This window comes from Lytechinus variegatus, chromosome 6 (assembly GCF_018143015.1).
Source record: "Lytechinus variegatus isolate NC3 chromosome 6, Lvar_3.0, whole genome shotgun sequence".
NCBI lineage: Eukaryota > Metazoa > Echinodermata > Echinoidea > Temnopleuroida > Toxopneustidae > Lytechinus > Lytechinus variegatus.
The window spans coordinates 21346511-21368480 of NC_054745.1; the positions used below are offsets into that span (position 1 = coordinate 21346511).

Consider the following 21970-nt stretch of genomic DNA (forward strand, 5'->3'; position numbering starts at 1 on the left):
TTTTAATTGCGGCAGCAACTCAAAGTCACTAGCGTACATACGGGGGGGGCAGTCTGCCCCCCCCCTGACAAGTCACAACCCATACAAAAGACATATCCCTGCCCCCCCCCCCCCCCTGACGAGCTTGAATACCTATTTTGCTCCCCCCCCCCCCCCCCCCCGACGAGCTTGAAGACCATTTTTTTTTTTGGCTTGCTTTTCTTCGGGTACGATTGAAGAGCTTTTTGATTGAAGACCTTTTTTTTTTTTTTTGCCTGTCAAATTTTTCGACCGGTTCCCCCCCCCCCCCCCCCTGTGGAAAATTCCAGGTACGTACGCCACTGCCCAAAGTGAATATGCATTGGTTTCAACTGTTGTAAGCAATGGTTAGGGTTGGCTGTCGCAAAAAGGAACTCTTTACCAGAAGGCTAAAGAAGAGATAAGAGAATGGAAACGAGAGATTACAAAGGGGATAAAGATACTGATAGAGGTGAATGATGATGATGCGGGTGAAAATGCAAGATAAGAAGGGAGAATCGTGATGAAGAAACATAACACTTCCCTGAGTTCTTTTTAATTTGGCCTTTTTTTGCGACACTGCGGTCATCTCGCCTTGTGGTCGGAAGAGGTAAGAATCATTAAGAAATTTTGTATTTTATTGAAATCGCTGCTTAAAATGGCGTGATTAAGTGTTTTCATTTTATAACTCATTGATTCAGAAGTATGGTATCAAATTGTTTAATTACAGCTGTAACGATTGGGTTCTGTTGTCAGTTTCTAATGTTGAGCTCACTTAATGTGAGTGACTCGTGAGACAGAGATTAGCCAGGCTTAACACTAGTCCCACCCGCTCATTCCCATGTTATTAAACTAGGGCCTAATTCAGAAGTAAAAAATTTGGATTTTTGGGGATTGTAAATTGTACCCAGCGCAAATGCCCATTATAGCCAAATAATTTTGCTCTGTTTTTTCTCATACTCAGGTGACCGATGGAGAGTGAAATCTTGGCAAAAATTTGTTGACAGATAAAAACCAGGTGTGACGTGACCAGATTTCACAAAATGAAATACGGAACAATAAAAAATCAATCTACCAAGCCAGGTCTTTAAAAAAAATCAACAAAGAAGTCTAATGTTAGGCTTGATATATAAAGAAAAGGAAGGTGAATGAAGGAGAGAACGAAAAGATGGGAGAAAACAGATAAATTGACAGGAAAAAAAAATGAAGGGAAAAGAAAAAGATAAAAAACAAGAATAATAGAAAGTTGAAAGAAAGAATAAAAAGAAGGGAAAAGGGTGTCCATCATTCTTTGAAATGAATAAAGAAAGAAAAGAAGGGAAGATGACTAACTGTGAAAGAAAAAAAGGAAAAAAAGAAAGGAGAAAGAATGAAGGAAAGAAAAATGTTTCCTTTCAAAGAAAGAAAGAAGAAAACAGGAAGGAAGGGAAAGAATATAAGGGAAAATTAAAAGGATGAAGAGAGGGAGGAAGGACTGAAGGGCTAAGAGAATGAAAACAAAAATAATGGAAGGAGAGAAAACGAAAAGACAAAGAAGGAAGGAAAGAAAAGATAAAGGAAAGAAAGAATGAAGGAATTTTAAAAAAGAAGGAAAGTAAGAGAAAGATAGAAAGAAAAATGAACAGAGAGAGAAAGGAAAGAAAGCTAGGAAAGATTGGCAATAAAGATAGATGGAACAAAAAAAAGAGGCAAGCAGGAAGGATAGAAAAGAAAAGAAAAAGAAGAGGAAAAAAGTTAAAACTTTCAAGCAAATCCCCCCAAATCCAATCGTCTAAAAATATATTCAAAAATATATTTTAAAGATTGAGAAAAAAACAACTTGGCATCACACACATTGGAAATAAAGATAATTTGAACAAAAAAATGGGCAAGTAGGCAGGATTGAACGATGAAGAAAGAAGGATAGAAAAAAAAGAAAGGAAAGAATTTCGAACTTCAAGCAACCCCCCCCCCCAAATCTATTCATCTAACAAAAATCTTGATGATATTTGGGTTTTTTAGAATATAATTTAAAGATTAAAAAAGAAAAGTATAGAAATGAATAAAACTTGGTGGTGAAATATTTCCAAACTTGAAAAGTTTATGAAACATCGCGGCATCACACACAAGCATCTCTCATCCCATTACAAGTACATTCGAACCGATCACTACAAGACTGAAAACGAAAGCTAAAAAAAACTAGACCTAGATCGATTTTGTGATTATTTAAGTGGAAAAATGTTTATCATGTGAGATTGTTTGCACCATTGTGAATCTACTCCGATCTTATACATGCCTAGCTAGTACTAGCCTGACACAAAAACACACCGCAGAACTTGCAAAAGTTTATTTCATTGTTATCTCTGCTTCATCATCTGTTGGTTATTGATGAAAATTCTTCACTTTTCCATGTATAAATTTTGTTTTGTTCAATATTCTGAAATACTGGACAAATAGACGTCCCGGGAAGGGTTTGTAGGGACGCCGGGACAAAGGAGCAAAATACGGGACAATCCCGGGAAATACTGGACGTCTGGTCACCCTTGTAAAAACTAGAAATTGACAGCAATTGCAATAGGCACTCATTCCACTGAAAAAAGTCTTCCCTAATTTCCGAAACCCTCGTCCGGTCCAGTGCGCGCCATGCATTTCCAGTGGCTAACTGCGTGGTGGGGGTTTGGAGGGCATGGGGGCACTCTCCTACCTCTACCTTGCCCCCATGGAATGCGCCCGTGAAATAAGGCAGGGGAAAAAAACAGAACCCTGAAGTATAAAAGAACAGGGGAGCGTTTCATCAATATTTTCATCCGACAAGTTGTCAGATCTGACAGCTTTCCTTGATTCTGATTGGCTGAGAGGCACTGTTCCTATGGTAACTGTCCGGATAAAATGGGACTTGTCGGATAAAACGTCCGACAAGTCCTTTCATGAAACGCCCCCCTGGATTATGAAGGAAAGATAGGAGGAAGGGAAGAAAAGAAGAACAAGTGAGAATACTTGATGGAGTAATTAATCCCTTGCCTTTGGCAGCTCATACAGGAAGCTATAGAGTAAAACCCCCAAACATCGGACAGTTCGACGTGAGATGTTCTTTACTGGGATCACTCATCCCTTGGCCGATGTTTAGGGAATATTGGATGGCCTTCAGTGGGTTGCGAAGAAATATTGTACGAGCTGAAGAACAATATTGGATGAGTCGGAGACGATTCCAATATTGCTTTTCAGTGAGTAACGATGTTTCTACGCATCCCATGAAAATGGTCATCCATTATTATTAATTAGAGACCTCCACAAAGCTAAACAACGTAATGAAGCAAAAAAAATTGTTTTTAGTAATCATTTATGGCAATTCTGTAAATCACGAGCATGGCGCCTGAGTATTGTCATTCAAAAAAAAAGAGAAATCTCCGTAATGAAGTAAAGATGCACTAGCGTATAGTGCAAGCGCATTTGAATTCAATAAATTGACGCTCCTTTACCACACCTCCTGGCAACTTATACGCAATGCAATTTCATTGTGGCATAACAATAGCTTCATGCGCACAATCATTTATTAACCAATGATAATCTTGTGGGCGGGGCAAATTATTCATTTTGTCCATGATATTTTCAATATTGGTTGGTTTTCATAGGCATGCACGTTAAAAATCAGTTTTGATATTTTGTCTCTTTGAAACGACCTCATCAGACGTCATGAAATATTTGCGCCTCTAAAACCCTATATATATGATATGATGGATGTCCTGCATTGGACTAGTAATAGTCGAGGTTCCACCAATGTTTAGCATTCTACTAGCTACTGTATATAAAGTCAGTTAAATGCAAAAACTTACACACAAAAAAATTTAGGGCAAATTTCTTACACATTATTAATTTGAAGAAATATCAACAATAAATATTTTGAAAAGTTTACTATAAATAATCTAGACTCATAGTTTACATCTGGCTCTATTTTCGCTGCGATCAGTGGCCAAGATCTGAAGGGGAGTTCAAATCAACTGCACCGTATGTCCAGGGCCCTGTTGTACAAAGAGTTACGATTGATCCGATCAATCACAACTATGGATGGCCAGCAACGTCAACATCTATTATGCATGTTTGTTCAAAATCTTTTCCAGCTGTGATTTATATTCATGCAATCGTTGTTTTCTTGAAAATTCACTGTGCTTCTCTTTGCATAAAAAGGACATTGTGCAAATTTTTCGTAGAAATAAATTATGACACTAATGGATTTCCATAGAGTTACGATTGATCGGATCAATCGTACAACAGGGCCCTGGTCTGAAATAGCCTAGTTAATGTAGGGTCAAGATTCTTTCGTGATTAAGTATTTTTATATTTTCCTTTAATGTTACTCCTTTCTCATTGAAAGCTGTACTAAACTTTTAGAATGGCTTCATACCTGATGTTTGATTTTTTTTATTGTGTTTTTTTTCTTAGGACTTTGCCAAGGCTGGACACATAACTACGAAGATCAAGAGGTATGGCTACCATTATCTGTAGCGATCAACATGTTGCTATTACAAGTGGTTCTAAAGTAAAGGTGATCTCATACAGGTAAGATCTGGGCCCCCGTCTTACGATTGATCCAATCAACCGTAATTCTATGGAAATCCATCAGTGTCATAATTTTTTCTACAGGAATTTTGTAAAATGCCCTTTGTAAACTAAGGAGAACACACCAAACTGTCAAAAAATCAATGAATTTATGGATGTACATTCATATCTAGAATATTTCTTTGAACAAACATGCATTTGTGGAGCGTTGTGGCCCAGTGGATTAGTCTCCGGACTTTGAAACAGAGGGTCGTGGGTTCGAATCCCAGCCATGGCGTAATTTCCTTCAGCAAGAAATTTATCCACATTGTGCTGCACTCTACCCAGGTGAGGTGAATGGGTACCCGTAGAATTTTTCCTTGAACGCTTTAGCGCCTATTAATATTGCGGCTCAGCTACAGGCGGGGTAATAATATGATACCAAGTATCAAAGCGCAGTTGAGTATATGCACATAGTAACTGCGCTATATAAATGGACATATTATTATCATTTTAATCATTGCTGGCAGTCCATAGCTGTGATTGATCGGATCAATCTCAACTCTTTGCATGATGGGGCCCTTAAAATCATTTTTTTTAAAACATGTATAGTTTGTGATTTTCACTAAAGCAAGGGTTACACCGAAACCGAATTCTCCCGAATTAATTTGGACCGATTCTAGCCCAATCCGGCTTAATTCGGATGGTTTCGGTGGATCCAAATGGTAATGAATCCTTCCTGAATTTTCAGAGGGAGAACAGAATACTCCCGAAACCACCGGATTCGATTCCGGTGTAATCCGGCTTTAATGGCATATAATTTAAATGTTCTTAAGATAATTGAGCAGCGTAAATCATGATTCTGATGATGTTATTTTCCCCACCTTTTACTTTGTCTTTTTATTATAATAATAATAGCCAATTTTTATAAAGCGCTTTTCCCAGGATGGGTCAAAGTGCGTTACAGCATATTATCACCCTGGTAATTGGATTCATTTCAATCCTGCACTAAAAGTGCACAATTTCCACTCCCTGGGGATCATTCCTTGCATTTATCGCAGCCTCATGATGGCGCTGGCAAAATCAGACATACAATATCTTTCACATCCTAACGGTACCCATTATGCACCAAGAATGTTAAAAAGGATTGACTTTTGATTCAATGTGTCAATTCATCAGCGCCATCATCGTTGTAACTTAATGTGTATCAAGGAAGATATTGAAACAAAATGAAATGATAATGATTTTTTATTGTTACAGTAAATAAATGATCATACAGCGATTTTGCAGCCTATTGCAGTATTTTGAGGTGAATATGAAAAGTGGGTGTTAGAAAGTATAAGCTGATGTGCATCAATTGTACAATGTGGATTTCACTTCAACAGGGTCAAAGAGTAACTGTATTGTCAAAGCCTCATGGATGAAAGAGATGTTTTCCTCCACAATTGGATTCAATCTCTTTATCATGACTTTGAACTACAAGGTCCAGGGTTCAAATCCCACCGCAGCACTTGTATCCTTTGGCAAGACTTTAATCTACATTTTCCTCTCTCCACCCAGGTGCAGTAAATGGGTACCCGGTAGGAAGGAATTCCTTGAATGCTTGAGCGCCCGATCAGGGTAGCCGTACTAAAGACGGGGTATTAGTTTGCAGCACTTGGAAACAATGTTATTGGGTCATTCCATGCCAATTCACCCAATGAAAGTGCAATTTTGCATCTGACCCTCTCGGAATTCGTTGTAAATTGGTGCACATAAAATTCACCATGGCCCACGCACAAAAAAAAAAATTAGTCAAATCGGTCCGTCAGTTCTCGCGCTACGGCCCACCCTTTTCTCCTTGTTTTGACAAAAATGGGCGTGACCTTCAACTTTCAGTGGCCATTGCGTCGTAACGTGTTGACCAATTTTCACGAAAGTGGTACCAATCAAAAAAGAAATTCAGAGAGGAATCCAAAACATTCATCAAATAATGTATTGGAGCAATTTATAAGGTCGTAACCCTTGACCTTTACTTTGGCCTTGAATTTGACCCCGGACAAATAATTTTTTAACTTGATTTTCGTGTATGTTAATAATTTGTATGATATTGACAAATATGTTAAAACCAATGATGATATTTTATTTCTTCACCTTTTAAAACTCTTCCAAAGATACCATGAAATTTCACTCTAGTCTTACATACTGATTCCTCTGAATTTCCTATTAAATGGTACCAGTTTCGTGAAAATTGGTCAACACGTTACGACGCAATGGCCATTGAAAGTTGAAGGTCACGCCCATTTTCGTCAAAACAAGGAGAAAAGGGCGGGCCGTAGCGCAAGAACCAACGGACCGTTTTGACTATTTTTTTTTGTTTTGTGCGTGGGCCATGGTGAATTTTATGTGTACCAATTTACAACAAATTCCGAGAGGGTCGGGTGCAAAATTGCACTTTCATTGGATGAATTGGCATGGAATGACCAATAAATGAAAACCACAATTCAAAAGAAAATATGAATCATCAAGACATCAAAGTTGGTGCTTATCTCATTAGATATTAAACCACCATGTCACTTTAGCACAAGTGACCTTCCTCTGATCATGCGTAGAATCTTTTGATCATGTGCAGAAAGGAACTACGAACTGGCTTATTGTACTACGTGCATTACACTTCAACAGGGTCAAAGAGTAACTGTATTAATTTGTCAAAGCCTAATGGATGAAAGAGATGTTTTCCTCCACAATTGGATTCAATCTCTTTATCATGACTTTGAACTACAAGGTCCAGGATTCAAATCCCACCGCAGCACTTGTATCCTTTGGCAAGACTTTAATCTACATTTTCCTCTCTCCACCCAGGTGCAGTAAATGGGTACCCGGTAGGAAGGAATTCCTTGAATGCTTGAGCGCCCGATCAGGGTAGCCGTACTAAAGACGGGGTATTAGTTTGCAGCACTTAGAAACATTTGTATTAGAAAGTAAAGGCCGATGTGCATCCATCAATTGTACTATGTGCGTTACACGTCAACAGGGTGGAAGAGATAACTGTCATGTCAGAGCCTAGTGGATAAAAGAGACATTTTCCTCCACAATTGGATTCAATCAGGGTAGCCGTACTAAAGCCGGGGTATTAGTATGCAGCACTTAGAACCCGGGGGGGGGGAGGCCACTTCCATTCACGAGTGGATACCATGATGCGCGACCATGGGGTCTCGAAAAGCACCCTAAACACGTAATTTCCATATTCTGAAAATGCACCCCTTAACAAGTATAGGCGTGTGAAACCCTACCCTTAACAAGTATTGGAAACAAAACGATACTCTTGGCAAATATTCCCTGAAATGAACCCCTAAACAATTACAGGAACATTTTATTGTTACAGGTCCTTCGGTCGTTGGCTTTAACTTATTTGGTTTAGTACTTGGACCCCGGCTTCTACACCTCGCGGAAATCGGACTCTAAACACGAAGTGTTGGAGCAAAAAGGACATCCTTAGAAAACATTTAAATTTTGCTTTATCATCCCCGCAAATTTGACCCTAAACACATAATTTTCCTAGCGAAACAGATACCCTTTTTTAATATTTTTGTGTTTTTGACACCCTTATCACGTTACGTATGTTACGTATGTAACGTGCCCTATCGTGAAAAAGACATCTTTTTTACATGTTTTTTTGGTCGCGCATGGTATCCAGTCGTCAATGTAAGTGGCCCCCCCGGGTATCTTATATATATCTCGAAAAAGACATCCTTTTTACATGTTTTTTGGTATCAACTCCTCAATGTAAGTGCCCCCCCCCCCCGGGACTTAGAAACATTTGTATTATGTGCTATATAAATGTTGCATATTATTATTATTATCATTACTTACCTTGTCTTTGTCTTTGTTAATAGTGATCCAAGCGAGGAGGTTGTGTTTGATTTGAAGGCAGAGGCCAAGGAGTCAGAGGAGAAAGGAAATGAAAAGCAGAAAGAACAGAAGAAATCCGAGGTCAAAACAGTTGGAGGAGTGATGTAAGCAAGATTTATTAAATCTGTTTGAGTTGCCAATTTAAAGATAAATGTCATATTGTAATGATTTCAAAATGAGTTTGTATCGAAATCAATAAAGTGACCACACAGGTATCTTTCGCATTATTTTCATTATCATTATTGTTTGTATTCTTATTGTTTTAATTATTTTATTGATAATTTTGATGATATTATCATTATTTTATTGATAATATTGTTGTTGTTGTTATTATTGATATTGATATAATTTTATTTTTGGTTGGTTATTATAGTTGAGCAGCCCAGGAATTGAAATAAACAATGGAAAGAGATGGGGTCCAATCTGATGTATGAAAACATTTATTATTTCCTGGAATCCCCCCCCCCCCATGTCAGTTGCTCATGGGTTCAATGCAAAATATTATTAGAGTGTTTTAGCAATGCATCAAAAACGTGACATATCTTGGATTGCATCAATGAACTTAGTGGGCAGCAACACATGACAGTGTTGTTTTAGGAAGGTCCACTCATTACGTGCATACAATTGAAGTATGCGCACAATTTGGTAGGCATGTCAACGAAATCATGAACCAACACAATACACTTCTAATAGCAGAGGAGAGGCACACTAACCGATTATGATAATACTAGATTCAAATAATAAAAATACAAAATTATACAAACAGTGGAATAATAATGGACCACATTTTAAAAAATGAAATTACTGTCTTAAATTTGTTTAATCTTAAGTAAACAGGATTGAATTCTGTCATTGAATAAACCAATCTGCTAGTGAGAGAAAAAGGTCACAAAATCTGAGCGAAGTGGACCTTCCTTAAAGCAACACTGCCGTGTGTTGCTGCCCTCTACGTTCGTTGGTCTGCATCATTTACCTGTACAATATGAGAGCTTATTTTTATTTAACAAAGAACTAAAATCAGACAAATATCCCAGAGATTTGGAACTACAAACCTTGCTGTTCAGTATTGTACATTATTGAACAAATCCAATGCACTAGTATTATTTTTACCATAAAAATTCCACTTGTTAGGGCCAATATTCCACATATCATGATTCCTAAGTCAGGGGTGGATCCAGGATTTCCTAAAGGGGGGGGGTATTTTTTCTACAGGAAAAGTGGGGTACACATGACATATACCCCTAGAAATAATTTTTTAGTGTCTCTCAAAAAAAAAGCACAAAGGAATATGGTACAGGGAATCATTTTCCTGGTATCGCAGCGCAATTCGCTCCACATTTTTGAAAGACTGATATGCATGAAGTCTTTTGTAAAGCATATTTTTACATAGGACTGTCTATTACTTACGAAGTAGTTGAGAGCTTTTCTCTTATTACCAAAAATGCTATTCACATTTGAAAAGCAAAATTATCTCCTGGAGTTTCTCATTCTGAGTTTATTTGCCCCAAGCAAAAAAAAGTAGAAAAAGTGGCCCTTTTCATGAAATGTAAATGTTTTCCTGACAGAGACCCCCATATTCCGACTGGGCGTGTTCTGACTGCAGCCTTCTCTGGGAGCGGGATGTACTTTGCTGCATGCACAGACGAGAAGGAATTGACGCTATGGACCACAACTCCTGGCTGGAATAGAGTTTGGACAAGGTTAGTATGGATTAATCCCTGGCTATAGGCCGGGGCAAACATCCGAGCATTTTTAATCTCAAGCCCTGACACAATGCACTGGTGACCCTTACAGACCTGCCAACCAGTACGTTATAGGTGTATAAGCCAGTTCGTAGTTCCTTTCTGCGCATGATCAAAAGATTCTACGCATGATCAGTGGAAGGTCATTTGTACCAAAGTGACATGGTGGTTTAAAATCTAATGAGATAAGCACCAACTTTGATGTCTTGATTATCAATATATTCTTTTTAATCGTGGTTTTCATTTACATCCACAAAAAACAACAATGCGTCCACGAACGACTGGTATTTCACAGCTTGCCAAGTACATTTTGCAACATGCCGTGATATGCATTCAAAGTGAAATGCAACAAATACCTTCATGAAGTGTTCATTTGTGTGCTATTCTAGTCACCTGGTCTATTCAATTTCTTCATCCTGCTATGCAAGGCAAGCTTACGTAATATCTTGCTTTGAAATCTGCCTATCATAATGAAAGAAATGAAAGGTCATTTGACCAAAATTGTCCATGAAGTAACTACGAACTGGTCTATCTAGTACGTTTTTGCAACCAAAATACAGTAGTATGTTTTTTCTTTAAAAAATACAATTTTTGTAAAAAAAATAATAAGAAAAAAAAATTACAAAATCGTAATTTATTGAGAAAAATCTTTTTTATATGTCTCTACTTCATAACACATACAGAAATATGGTTATAAGATCAATGTAATTTCAGGTAACTTGTTTTTTTTCAATCATTTTGTTAAAACCAGGGTGAAGATATACACATGTTTCAATGTTTTTTTTTTCATCTGCAAGAGCAGTGCGCATTTTAGCTTGCATGCAGCTTGAGCACTGCGATCAGCGAGTGCACCAAGCATTTTATTATGACATGAAATACACTTTTTGGGGAAAAATACAGGGTTTTTTAATTACAGAATACAGTTTTTCATTCCCATAGGTTGGCAGGTGCTCGTACAGCATTTTCCCGAGCCTACAATGCATGCTACCCAAACATCGCATTCATACTTTGTGCTGAACGCCGTGATAATCAAGTTTACCCATTTTGATATCTGGAACAAATCTTTCTGAAATTTTCAGTGCTGTTTCTGACATTATGTTTCTTATGCTTTGCTTTCATGGCACTAAGGCCAGAGCTGTCATTATTAACCCTAAATAGACTGGGCTATTTCGACACCTAAGAAAACTGGGGGGGGCTGATTCAGCCCCCCCCTTATGATCTCGGCCGTCGATCGCGCGATCGCGACGAAAATTGGCACACGCGTTACCCATGGCATTATCTACAAAACTATAACATCAAATTCTGCAAAAAATCTCATGTCTCATTAATTATGCTAATTTATGCGTAAAATCATAAGTTTGCTCTAATTAATAAAATAATGCCCCTGAAATGCTAATTTTTGTTTCACATACTCTAGATAGGCATTTGATCAAATTGATTTTTAAAAAATTTCTAAATCACATTTATTTTCTTATGTATTCTATTGTTTTCTAAATTTCTTATGTATTTCTTTGTTTTTAATTGTTTTTTCAATGGAAATTGTCAGGGACTTTATTTTGACCATAAACAAGATAAAATTAATTGATTTTAAGCAGTAAAAGGAAAAATAATGATACATTTATTAATTTTGGCTAAGAACACTATTTGCATTGGATTTGTACACAAATTCACGTTTTTGAGTAATTTTGGGTCTGCATGTACTTACGAAATGTTGCGTAATTTTGGAACCGCGTACCCGGGAGTCACATTTGTGGTCTCAAAAGTTGCGCGAGACTTAAAAAGTCAGCGAGCGATGTGGTAAAAAATTTTGCGCGGCAGATTTATCGCGAAAAATGTCGAGGGGGGGCTGAATCAGCCCCCCCCCCCCCCGTCTTTTTAGGGTTAAAGGTCAAGTCCACCTCAGAAAAATGTTGATTTGAATCAATAAAGAAAAATCAGACAAGCACAATGCTGAAAATTTGATCAAAATCGGATGTAAAATAAGAAAGTTATGACATTTCAAAGTTTCGCTTATTTTCAACAAAATAGTTACAGGAACGAGCCAGTTACATCCAAATGAGAGAGTCGATGATGTCACTCACTATTTTTTTTGTTTCTAATTGTTTGAATTATACAATATTTCAATTTTTACGAATTTGACGATTAGGACCTCCTTGCCTGAAGCACAAAATGTTAAAATAATGGAATTCCACGTGTTCAGGGAGGAATGAAACTTCATTTCACATGAGGGTCATTCCATGCCAATTCACCCAATGAATGTGCAGTTTTGCACCCGACCGTCTCAGAATTCATTGTAATTTGGTATACATAAAATTCAACATGGCCCAAGCACAAAACAAAAAAAATTAGTCCAATCGGTCCGTCGGTTCTCGCGCTACGGCCCGCCCTTTTCTCCTTGTTTTGACAAAATTGGGCGTGACCTTCAACTTTCAATGGCCACTGCGTCATTACGTGTTGAGCAATTTTCATGAAACTGGTACCATTTGATAGGAAATTCAGAGAGGAATCCAAAACATGCATCGAATAATGTATTGGAGCAATTTATAAGGTCATGACCTTTGACCTTAACTTTGACCTTGAGTTTGACCCCCGGACAAATAATTTTTAAACCTGATTTTCGTATATGTTAATTATTGGTATGATATTGACAAAATATGTTAAAATCAAATAATCAATGATGATATTTTATTTCTTCACATTTAAAAACTTCCAAAGATACCATGAAATTTCACTGTAGTCCCACACACTGATATTCATTTCCTATCAAATGGTACCAGTTTCATGAAAATTGCTCAACACGTAACGACGCAGTGGCCATTGAAAGTTGAAGGTCACGCCCATTTTTGTCTAAACAAGGAGAAAAGGGCAGGCCGTAGCGCGAGAACCGACGGACCGATTGGACTAATTTTTTTTGTTTTGTGCTTGGGCTATGTTGAATTTTATGTATACCAAATTACAACAAATTCTGAGACGGTCGGGTGCAACCACTGGGTGAATTCAGATGGACTGACCCATGACAATGACGTGAAAATAACAATATTTCATATTTCATATAATAAAATACAAAAGAAATAGTGATTGAGTGATGTCATCAACTCTCTCATTTGGATGTAACTGGCTCGTTCATGTAACTATTTTGTTGAAAATAAGCGAAAGTTTAAAATGCCATAACTTTCTTATTTTACATCCGATTTTGATGAAATTTTCAGTGTTATGCTTGTTGAATTTTTCTCTTTTTATTCAAATCAAGTTTTTGTTGGGATGGACTTGTACTATAAGCAGATGTGACGTCACTCCGCCCTGCCTATAGCTTTGGTAAAAGGTTGATAATGTGAATTATGCTTGAAAATCATCTAACAATAAACATGTCAATCATAAAAAAGTGGCGCAGCCAGTCGAATCTGTTTTCTGCCATTTAAAATCCAAGTTTGATATTGTGTTATATCTACCACCATATCTTAGAATTTTTTATTTTTCTGAAAAAAAAGTTTCAAATGAATTATCTTACAAATTTTTATTGATTAGATATTAGAAATCTACCGACAATTCCATGTTTTGGAATGCATGTAGATTTCATATAGAAAAGAAACATTACACAGATATGTTATTTTGATCGACTTCAAGAATTTTTAAAGAGATAGTAATCTTTTCCAATTTTCCATACAGGATGGTGGTAAAACGTTGCATGGCAGTTACATTTGATAATAGTGAGACCGCCCTCTATGTTGCAGACAAGGCAGGCGATGTGTATCGATTTGAGATCGGTGATGAGAACAAGGAGTCGGTCTTGATCCTTGGACATGTTTCTATGCTGTTGGATGTGGTGAGATCAAAGTCCTCAGTTTTCTGTTATTTTAAATAAAATGTTCTTTTGTGTTGTTTCTAAATATAAATATCCGTGTTCTTTGATAGTTTTATACAAAACATACAGGTAAAAAAGTTAGTACAATTATTACTTATTATTCTTGCTGCACTTTTTCCAGAAGGAAATATCCTTTATTTTTGGTGAAAAAAAATCTTTTTTGTGCATGTTAAATTTTACTTCGGGTAAATGTGCCCCCTTTTTTTTAGAAAATCCTGGATCCGCCCCTGCCAGCATTGTCTGGAAGCACCATGGTGTAGCGGTTCCGACTCTCGCCTTGTAATCAGAGGGTCGTGTGTTCGAATCCCACCATGGCCTAGCGCCCTTTGGCAAGCCGTCAATCCACACTTGCCACTCTCACTGCTGGGAATGCTATGAATCCAGTGACCGGGTAATAATTGTGAAGCGCTTTGAACAGTCGTAGATTGATAAAGTGCTATATAAATGCCAATTATTATTATTACTAACATTTTTTTTGGTTGTATCTTTTATCATTCAGGTCATCTCCCATGATGATAAGTACATCCTGACGGCTGAGAGAGATGAGAAGATAAGAGTTAGTCATCTTCCCAATGCGTACAACATACACACTTTTTGTTTAGGACACACAGAGTGGGTATCTCTTAATCCAGTGAATTACTATTGAATCTTGAATTGAATTGAATTTATATCCGTTAAAAACAATTGACAATACATATAAAATCATACATGGGCTATTCCATAAAATATATACGTTTGACCCCATGAATGTAGGACCTTCATGGAATATTCGATCTCTGATTTCTTGTTCTTATGACAGTCTGTAATGCTCAAAGGAGTCAGATTATGAAGTGAAGTAAGAATTAAGAAATATGGGGGGATCGGATGTACAAAAGGTGGAATATTTTATGGAATAGCCCACATTTATAGCCTAGATTTATGATTGGTTGTCATGGGTCCTGCTGGATAAAAGTTATCATTATGGTAACTCTGCCATTAAATGGTAACTTGCATGGAATCCTTGATTCTGATTGGCTGTTGATCATCGTTGCCATGGTAGTTACCATTGGATGGAAAAGTCATCATAGTAGTAACTTTTATGCAACGGGCCCATGGTTTCTGCCATGAACTAATGCAGGGTAGTGAAATTAATTTGCCTAAACCTGCATTAATCAGTTTCTAACGCATTTTACCAACACCCTCAATCTGTATCAGGACTTTTTAGATTGTTCTAGATGTGTGTGCTAAATAAAACATACCTTATCCAAAATAAAATATGTCCATGTTGTAAATTCATTAAACCACCTTCAATTTTGTGAATTCCACTCAATATTTAAGGATACAACGTATGGGCCAGTTTTTTTCAAGCACACAAATTGCCAGTATTCACTTGAGGGTTGTTAATTTATGATGGTTATTGTTTTTATCCTGCTTTTTAGATTCCTCAGCAGGCTATATATTCTGTCATCAGACCAACTCATTTCCTGTGCAGGGGTGAGTGAACTCTTGATATTAAAGTAATGATAATAATAATAACGTCGTACATGTATTTTACCCAGGGTAGCCACTTTGGTTCCGAAAGCTCTTCTCCCAGCGGGCCCTGCTTAACCTGATTATGTTATTATTACCCCGGCTTAAGCACGGCTACGTTGATAGGGTGCTGGAGCATTCAAGGAATATCTTCCTACCGGGTACCCATTCACCTCGCCTAGTAATAGCTCCTATAAAGGTGTATTTGCTCGGTTGGTAGAGTGTCCGTCTTTCAACCGGGAGGTCGGGGGTTCAATCCCTGGCCACATCAGACCAAAAGACGCTAAAAAATGGGAGTTGCTGCTAACCTGTTTGGCATTCAAAGAGTTGAGGGATAGAGCAACATGGCGCTGCGCAGTGGCTACTGGACCCAAAATCAATTTGGCAAACTTGATTTCCAGAGGATTTTCCGTTCTGATTTCTGTTTTGAACAGTAAAATATGGATTTTTATTTTTTTACACTTGCCCTTTATCCATCTAATTTTTTGACTTAGCTATGTTGGTGATCTACAGTGTGGTTGTTTTTCAGTTTAGATTTCATAATTTAACAAAGTTCACTTCATGTAACTGTACCGGGGGCCAGTCTTACAAACAGTTGCTATTGATCCAATCAATCGCAATTATGGAAAGCCAGCAAAGACAACATATAAAGTGCACGTGTATGTTTGTTCAATTTTTTTCTATATATGATGCATTCATAATTCATTGATTTCTTTACAATTTGGTGTGTTTTCCTGTGTTCAAAATTTAAAAAAAGGACATATTGCAAATTTCTTGGAGGAAAAATTATTAAGCTGATGGATTTTCATAGTTACGATCGATTGGAACAATCGTAACTCTTTGTAAAACGGGACCCAGAACGAATATCCAAAATGATATAGTGACAATCTTGGTTTTACAGATTTTCTTGTAAAATCAGTGGATATTGCACCTTCTTTCAAGTATCTGTAAATGTGCCTATTCACTTTAAACCACTTTATCTTGAAGTGTTTGTTCACTTTACCCTTTCAGGACTCAACTATGATGCTGTGGGACTACAAGAACGGAAAAGAATTATGTAGGACTTCTTTTGATTGGGCCAAACCTTCATCAGAAGATCATGGAGCTAAAAACAAGGTTACCGTGACGTGCATATCTTGCTTCAAAAAGCACAATCTTGTTGCGGTGACATTATTAGAGTAAGTACACTATTGTAACGTTATTAATCTCCTATGTGGCTCTGTATTCTATGATCGCAAAATATGAGTGAAATGAAGATGAAAAATGAAAGAGTTAATGAAGGGTTTAGTTGACACTCACTTTCTGTTATTTGGTATATTCTGAAGGGAAATTAAACAATATTTCAATGTTTTCTTTTGACGCCATATTATTGAAAAGATATTAATTGGCTCTCATGTATGCAACCTTTTACAATTTTCATTGATGCCATTAAAGGTTCTATGACACCAATTCCATCTTATTCTAGATACATATCTATTATAAGGTAGTTTTACTTGAAAAATATGAATTTGCCATCGGTTCCTGTGTACGACGAACCGGTGTTGAGTTATTCCATGGAAATGAACTTCAACGGGAACGCCCACTAAAATTTTCGAAAGAGTCGACCTGTCAATCATTGTGACGTCATCGAAGGAAGGTTTTCCCAGCTGCTATGCAGTGGGACCCCTAGTTATTGTACACGTTCCTCGTGTAGTTGCTGTTTCGACCAAGCTCATCCTTAATGGGTTTTTTTTAGATTTTTATGAGGTTTTAATCATGGCTGCAGCATCGTCATCAGCTGCGTCTGATTCTTCAGACTTTGAAGATTCAGGTTCTGAATATTATTCCAGCAATTCAATTTATTTACTTTGAATCCACACGTGCAACCACAATAGGCACTTCACGCTCCAAACGTCAACAACACTCAGCAGCTTCCTTCCCTGATGTCATAATTGTCACGTGATATACCAGACCAAATCGGGCTGAATTTTTGTGGGTGGGGCGAATTTGGCTCAATTTTCAATATAAAACTGCCTTTGAACCTGATGTGGGATGTTTTTCGGGTAAAATTTTCATAGAATCGTAATTAGTAACCACTAAGCTAACGAATAAATCAGCATCTTTGCTGTATTTCATCGGACCTGTAAACAAACCCCAAATTAGACATAATTATTGCGTTTCAAATAAGACAGTTTGTAGATGGATAAAGATAATTTAAATTAAAAATCTAAACTCCCACTAACATAAGGATTGCCTGAAAAGGTGTCAGTAGACAGTTCGCACTGTATTACATATATACCTTAGTGAATTTGAAAACAGCACACATTGTGATATAATCTTCAATATTATTACTTTTCACTTTTCAGTCATTCCACTGTTCCGGTTTACCATGTCACAGCAGAGAAAGATGGGCATTGGACCTTCCAAGAAGTCACAAGGCTCCAATGCAAGCATCCTCCATGGTCATTAGCCTTTGACCCAAATGGAAGACTACTGGTCCTAGTACCTAACCCTGAGGAACCCCTCCTTGTCTGTGTGATAGAACCAAATAATGATGGTGTCCTACAGGTAAGTTCATTTTTATTCATAACAACATGGTTTTTTAATTGTTTAGTAGGTTGGTCTATTTAGTTACTTCTAAACACAAATTTCTTTATCCATTCATTCGATTGTTAATCCTTTTTTATTTTGTACCGGAGTGTAGTCCCATTACAATTTTATATTATCCACCCCCCCCCCCCAATGTATTTTCATTTTGTTTGGTATTGTAGCTAGAAATGGTAGTACATCATACCAAAAAGAAATTAGACAACAATGATAAGATATATGCTATTGTTAGCTAACTGATGTCGTGTGATCTTTAGGTTTCAGAAAACGTTTCAAAAGAGGACAGTGCAGCACTTCTTGCTCAAAAGGCGAAGAACGACTGGGAATTCTTAAAATGTAAGTACAGTCATACCTGTATATAGTGACCATCAAAGGGAATCGGTAAATGTGGCCACTATAGACAGGTTGGCGGCCATTGTGAATTTACTATGTATTGTCAAATGTATCTATTTTAATCGACCAAATACTTACATGTATGTTGATTGCATAATAGTTATTTTAAGAGTAGCTGCATGCTCAAAGACTAGCTATTCAACCAATGTTAGAGTAAACAATTTTGGAAAGCTTAATTTTAATGGCCACTGTAGAGGGTCTGCAATTGACTGAGGGATGCAAAATAAGTGGCCACTGGCCGCATTAGACAGGTGGCTGCACAAGACAGGATCTACATCACAGGAATTTTCTGCAGGGAAATTTTAAGTGGTCACTATAAGCAGGTGGCCACTATAGACATGTGGTTACTAAGACATGTTTGTTATTCTTATTTAAATCAATTGACAAAAATTCTACAACTACTAAAAATAACAGGGCAGACACTGGACAACCTTGTCTCACTCCTCTAGTTAGAGGGAAATAAACTGACTGCCAATTTAAATTCATTATGCAACTTTCTTCATCAGCATATACGGCTTTTGTATAACTTATGAATTTATTACCGAAATTAAATTTTTCAAGGGCTCTATAAAGAAAATTCCTATCAACTTTAACAAAGGCCTTTTCTAGGTCCAAAAATAAAATAACATTAAAGGTATTACTTTGACGAATAATGTAAATAATTCAGTTGAGATCAAGATAAGTCAATTTGCTGATGACACCACAGTATTTGTAGCGGATGAACTGTCTTTAAAAAAGTAATGGAAAGAGTCCAAACCTTTTGCAAAGTTGCTGGACCATCGTTAAATGTTTCGAAAAGCTCGGGTTTTAGCTTTGGAAATTTTAATTGCAATTTTTTCAAAAGATTGATTGGAAAAGTGTGTTTATAAAAATCTAGGGGTGTATTTTAGTAAAAATATGTTTGATGCTTATGAAAAAACTTGGAAAGAAAAAGTTACAAAAATTGAAAACCAAGTATTATTGTGGAAATGTCGGTATTTAACATTTTCGGAAAAGTTACTGTATTAAAATCTTTAATTCTTTCAAATATAACCTATTTAATGACTGTATTTCCCATGCTTGATCACATTAATAAAAAAGTTGAACAAATTATATTTAAGTTTATTTGGAAAGGGCGAGATAAAATAAAAAGAAAAAAAAAAATGATTGGCAGAACTGAAAAAGGAGGAATAAATATGCCTGATTTTGTCTCACAATGTAACGCCCTAAAAACAGTTTGGCTAAACAATCTATTTGAAAACAAGGATCACAATTTTAGATGGAAGTTCCTTCCTGAACTACACCTCAATTACTTTGGACCGAATTCACTTGTTCTTAAAATGTCTTTTGAAAAAGAATGTCAAATGCCTGAAATGAAACAACTTCCATTATTTTATCGTCAATGTATAATTGCTTGGAAAATGTGTAATAACAAACCCTCTTTTGAAAATACAGGTGAAGATATTAGGCAACAGTTGTTATGGGGTAATAAAAACATTTTGTATAAGAATAAATATTTGTTTTGGAAGCATTGGGTATGCTCAGACATTCTTGTTATTGGAGATATTATTAACAGCGATGGACTATTGGATATATTGCGTATTCATGCAAAATTAAAGAAAAAAGGAAATTATTTATGTGAATCGAAATTAATTTGGAGTTGTATACCAGAAAAATGGAAAAACATTTTGGTTAAAGAAAAACATTGCTTAAATCATTCAATTGTTAGCTACTTTCAATTGAAGGACCATTATCCTGTCATACATATAAAACAAAGTAAACATTTATCTTTTAAACTTTCTAAATTATTATACAATTGTCTTGTGGATAAAAAGTTTATAACCCCAAATGTTGAGCAATATTGGTCACTTTATTTCAAAGAAAATCTTATTTGGAACAATATCTGGAAAGAAAAAGTTACTTTCATTGAAGAATTTCGTTTAGCTGAATTCAACTTTAAATTTTTGTATAAACTTTTGATGTCAAATGAATATTTGTTTCGATTTAAATTGGCAGAATCTCCACTTTGTCTTAAATGTAAAACTATTGACAACTATTATCACTTATTTTATGATTGCCATTATTCTAGACTCTTTTGGTTAAAATTCAGTAACTTTTGTGTTACCATCAATCTGAATATTAAAAATGTGGATATAAGTTATAAAGACATTGTGATTGGTAGACATGGTGGTAATGGACAAAACGTTATATCTTTCTTTAATGTATTAATCAATTTAGCTTCTTATACAATTTTTCAACAAAAAAGAAAATCAAATTTTAAAGAAATATTTGAAATATTCATAGAAGAAATAAAATGGAGAGCAAATATAAAAAGAAGTATTTTTTGGCAAAAATGCAAAACAAAAATTGAATAGTCAATTTAGGCATTATGTTTGCTTACTATTGAACATGTATTTAAAATTCTTTCTTGCTATTTTAATAAAATGTTTTTTTTTATGTTGAATTCTAATGTAAAAAAAAAAAAAAGAGACATGTTTGACTGTACCTAAATCAGAGAGAAGGATGAGAGGATGGTGGAGTAGAGGGAAGAAAGAGAGAGGGATCGAGTCGAAGGGGAAAAGGGAAAGAAGAGGGAACGATTAGGGAGGGAGACTCGGGGCACTCAGAACTTTCAGTTCACAAATATTCTGCACTGCCAATGAATTCTTTATGTTTTCAAGCCATTGCCTACAGGTTTCATTGATGAGAAATTATTTAAACTGTCTGGGTTTTACCCTTTGTCCTGCTTGCTTGATGAACTCCTACTCTCATTATAGAATGAACTTTTTGTAAACATCTCCTTCTCCTACATGCACAGGTTCTTGCAACGTTCAGAGCGTCTTACGAGGTCTTCACAAGGTTCCCTATGACAACATGCCAGACTACCGCCAGAGGAAACAGCAGCGGATAGAGTATAACCAGTCAAAGAAGGGCAACAGGAGGAGAGCCAGGAAACTCAACAAGAAACGTCCTATAGAGGGCGCTGCAGACAATGGGGATGCCCCTAAAAGGACTATGCTTGATGAAGGTGGTGATGGTGATCAGGGGGAGGACGAGAATGGTGATGAGGGAAATACCAATTCAGTTGAAATGGAGGCAGTGGAATCAACTTCATAGCAAGAGCAAAATGGACTATTTAGGATCATTCCTTGCAATTGATGAAGGTGGTGATGATGATGATGATGATGATGATACGAAGGAGGACGATCATGACAAGGACAGTGATGGAAATACCAATTCAGTTGTAAGTGGAGACAGTGGAATCAACTCTATAGCAAAGTGGATGTACAGAACTTAATGGGGCCTGCACAATCTGTTGTGTGCCTAAGTGCAACCGTTGCAATAGTGTTCTACATGATATCACAAGCAGTCATTGTGAGAGGACATAACAATTGGATGCAGAGGTGGTGTTGCTCAGTGGATAATCTGGATTTTGAACCACAAGGTCCGGGGTTCAAATCCCATGGGTTTTAAATCCCATGGCAACACTTGCGTC

The 21970-nt window shown here is 36.6% G+C and overlaps 1 protein-coding gene across 1 annotated transcript; it reads left to right on the forward strand.

Moving 5' to 3' along the window:
* Positions 1–500: 500 nt before the first annotated feature.
* LOC121417189 (tRNA (guanine-N(7)-)-methyltransferase non-catalytic subunit wdr4-like) lies at positions 501–21661 on the forward strand. Its single transcript, XM_041610793.1, has 11 exons — positions 501–607; positions 4417–4533; positions 8388–8507; positions 9969–10103; positions 13812–13968; positions 14507–14619; positions 15426–15480; positions 16528–16694; positions 17862–18063; positions 18360–18438; positions 21293–21661. The coding sequence occupies exons 2-11, from the start codon at positions 4460–4462 to the stop codon at positions 21589–21591; spliced, it is 1401 nt and encodes a 466-aa protein (XP_041466727.1). The 5' UTR covers positions 501–607; positions 4417–4459; the 3' UTR covers positions 21592–21661.
* The last annotated feature ends 309 nt before the right edge of the window (positions 21662–21970 follow it).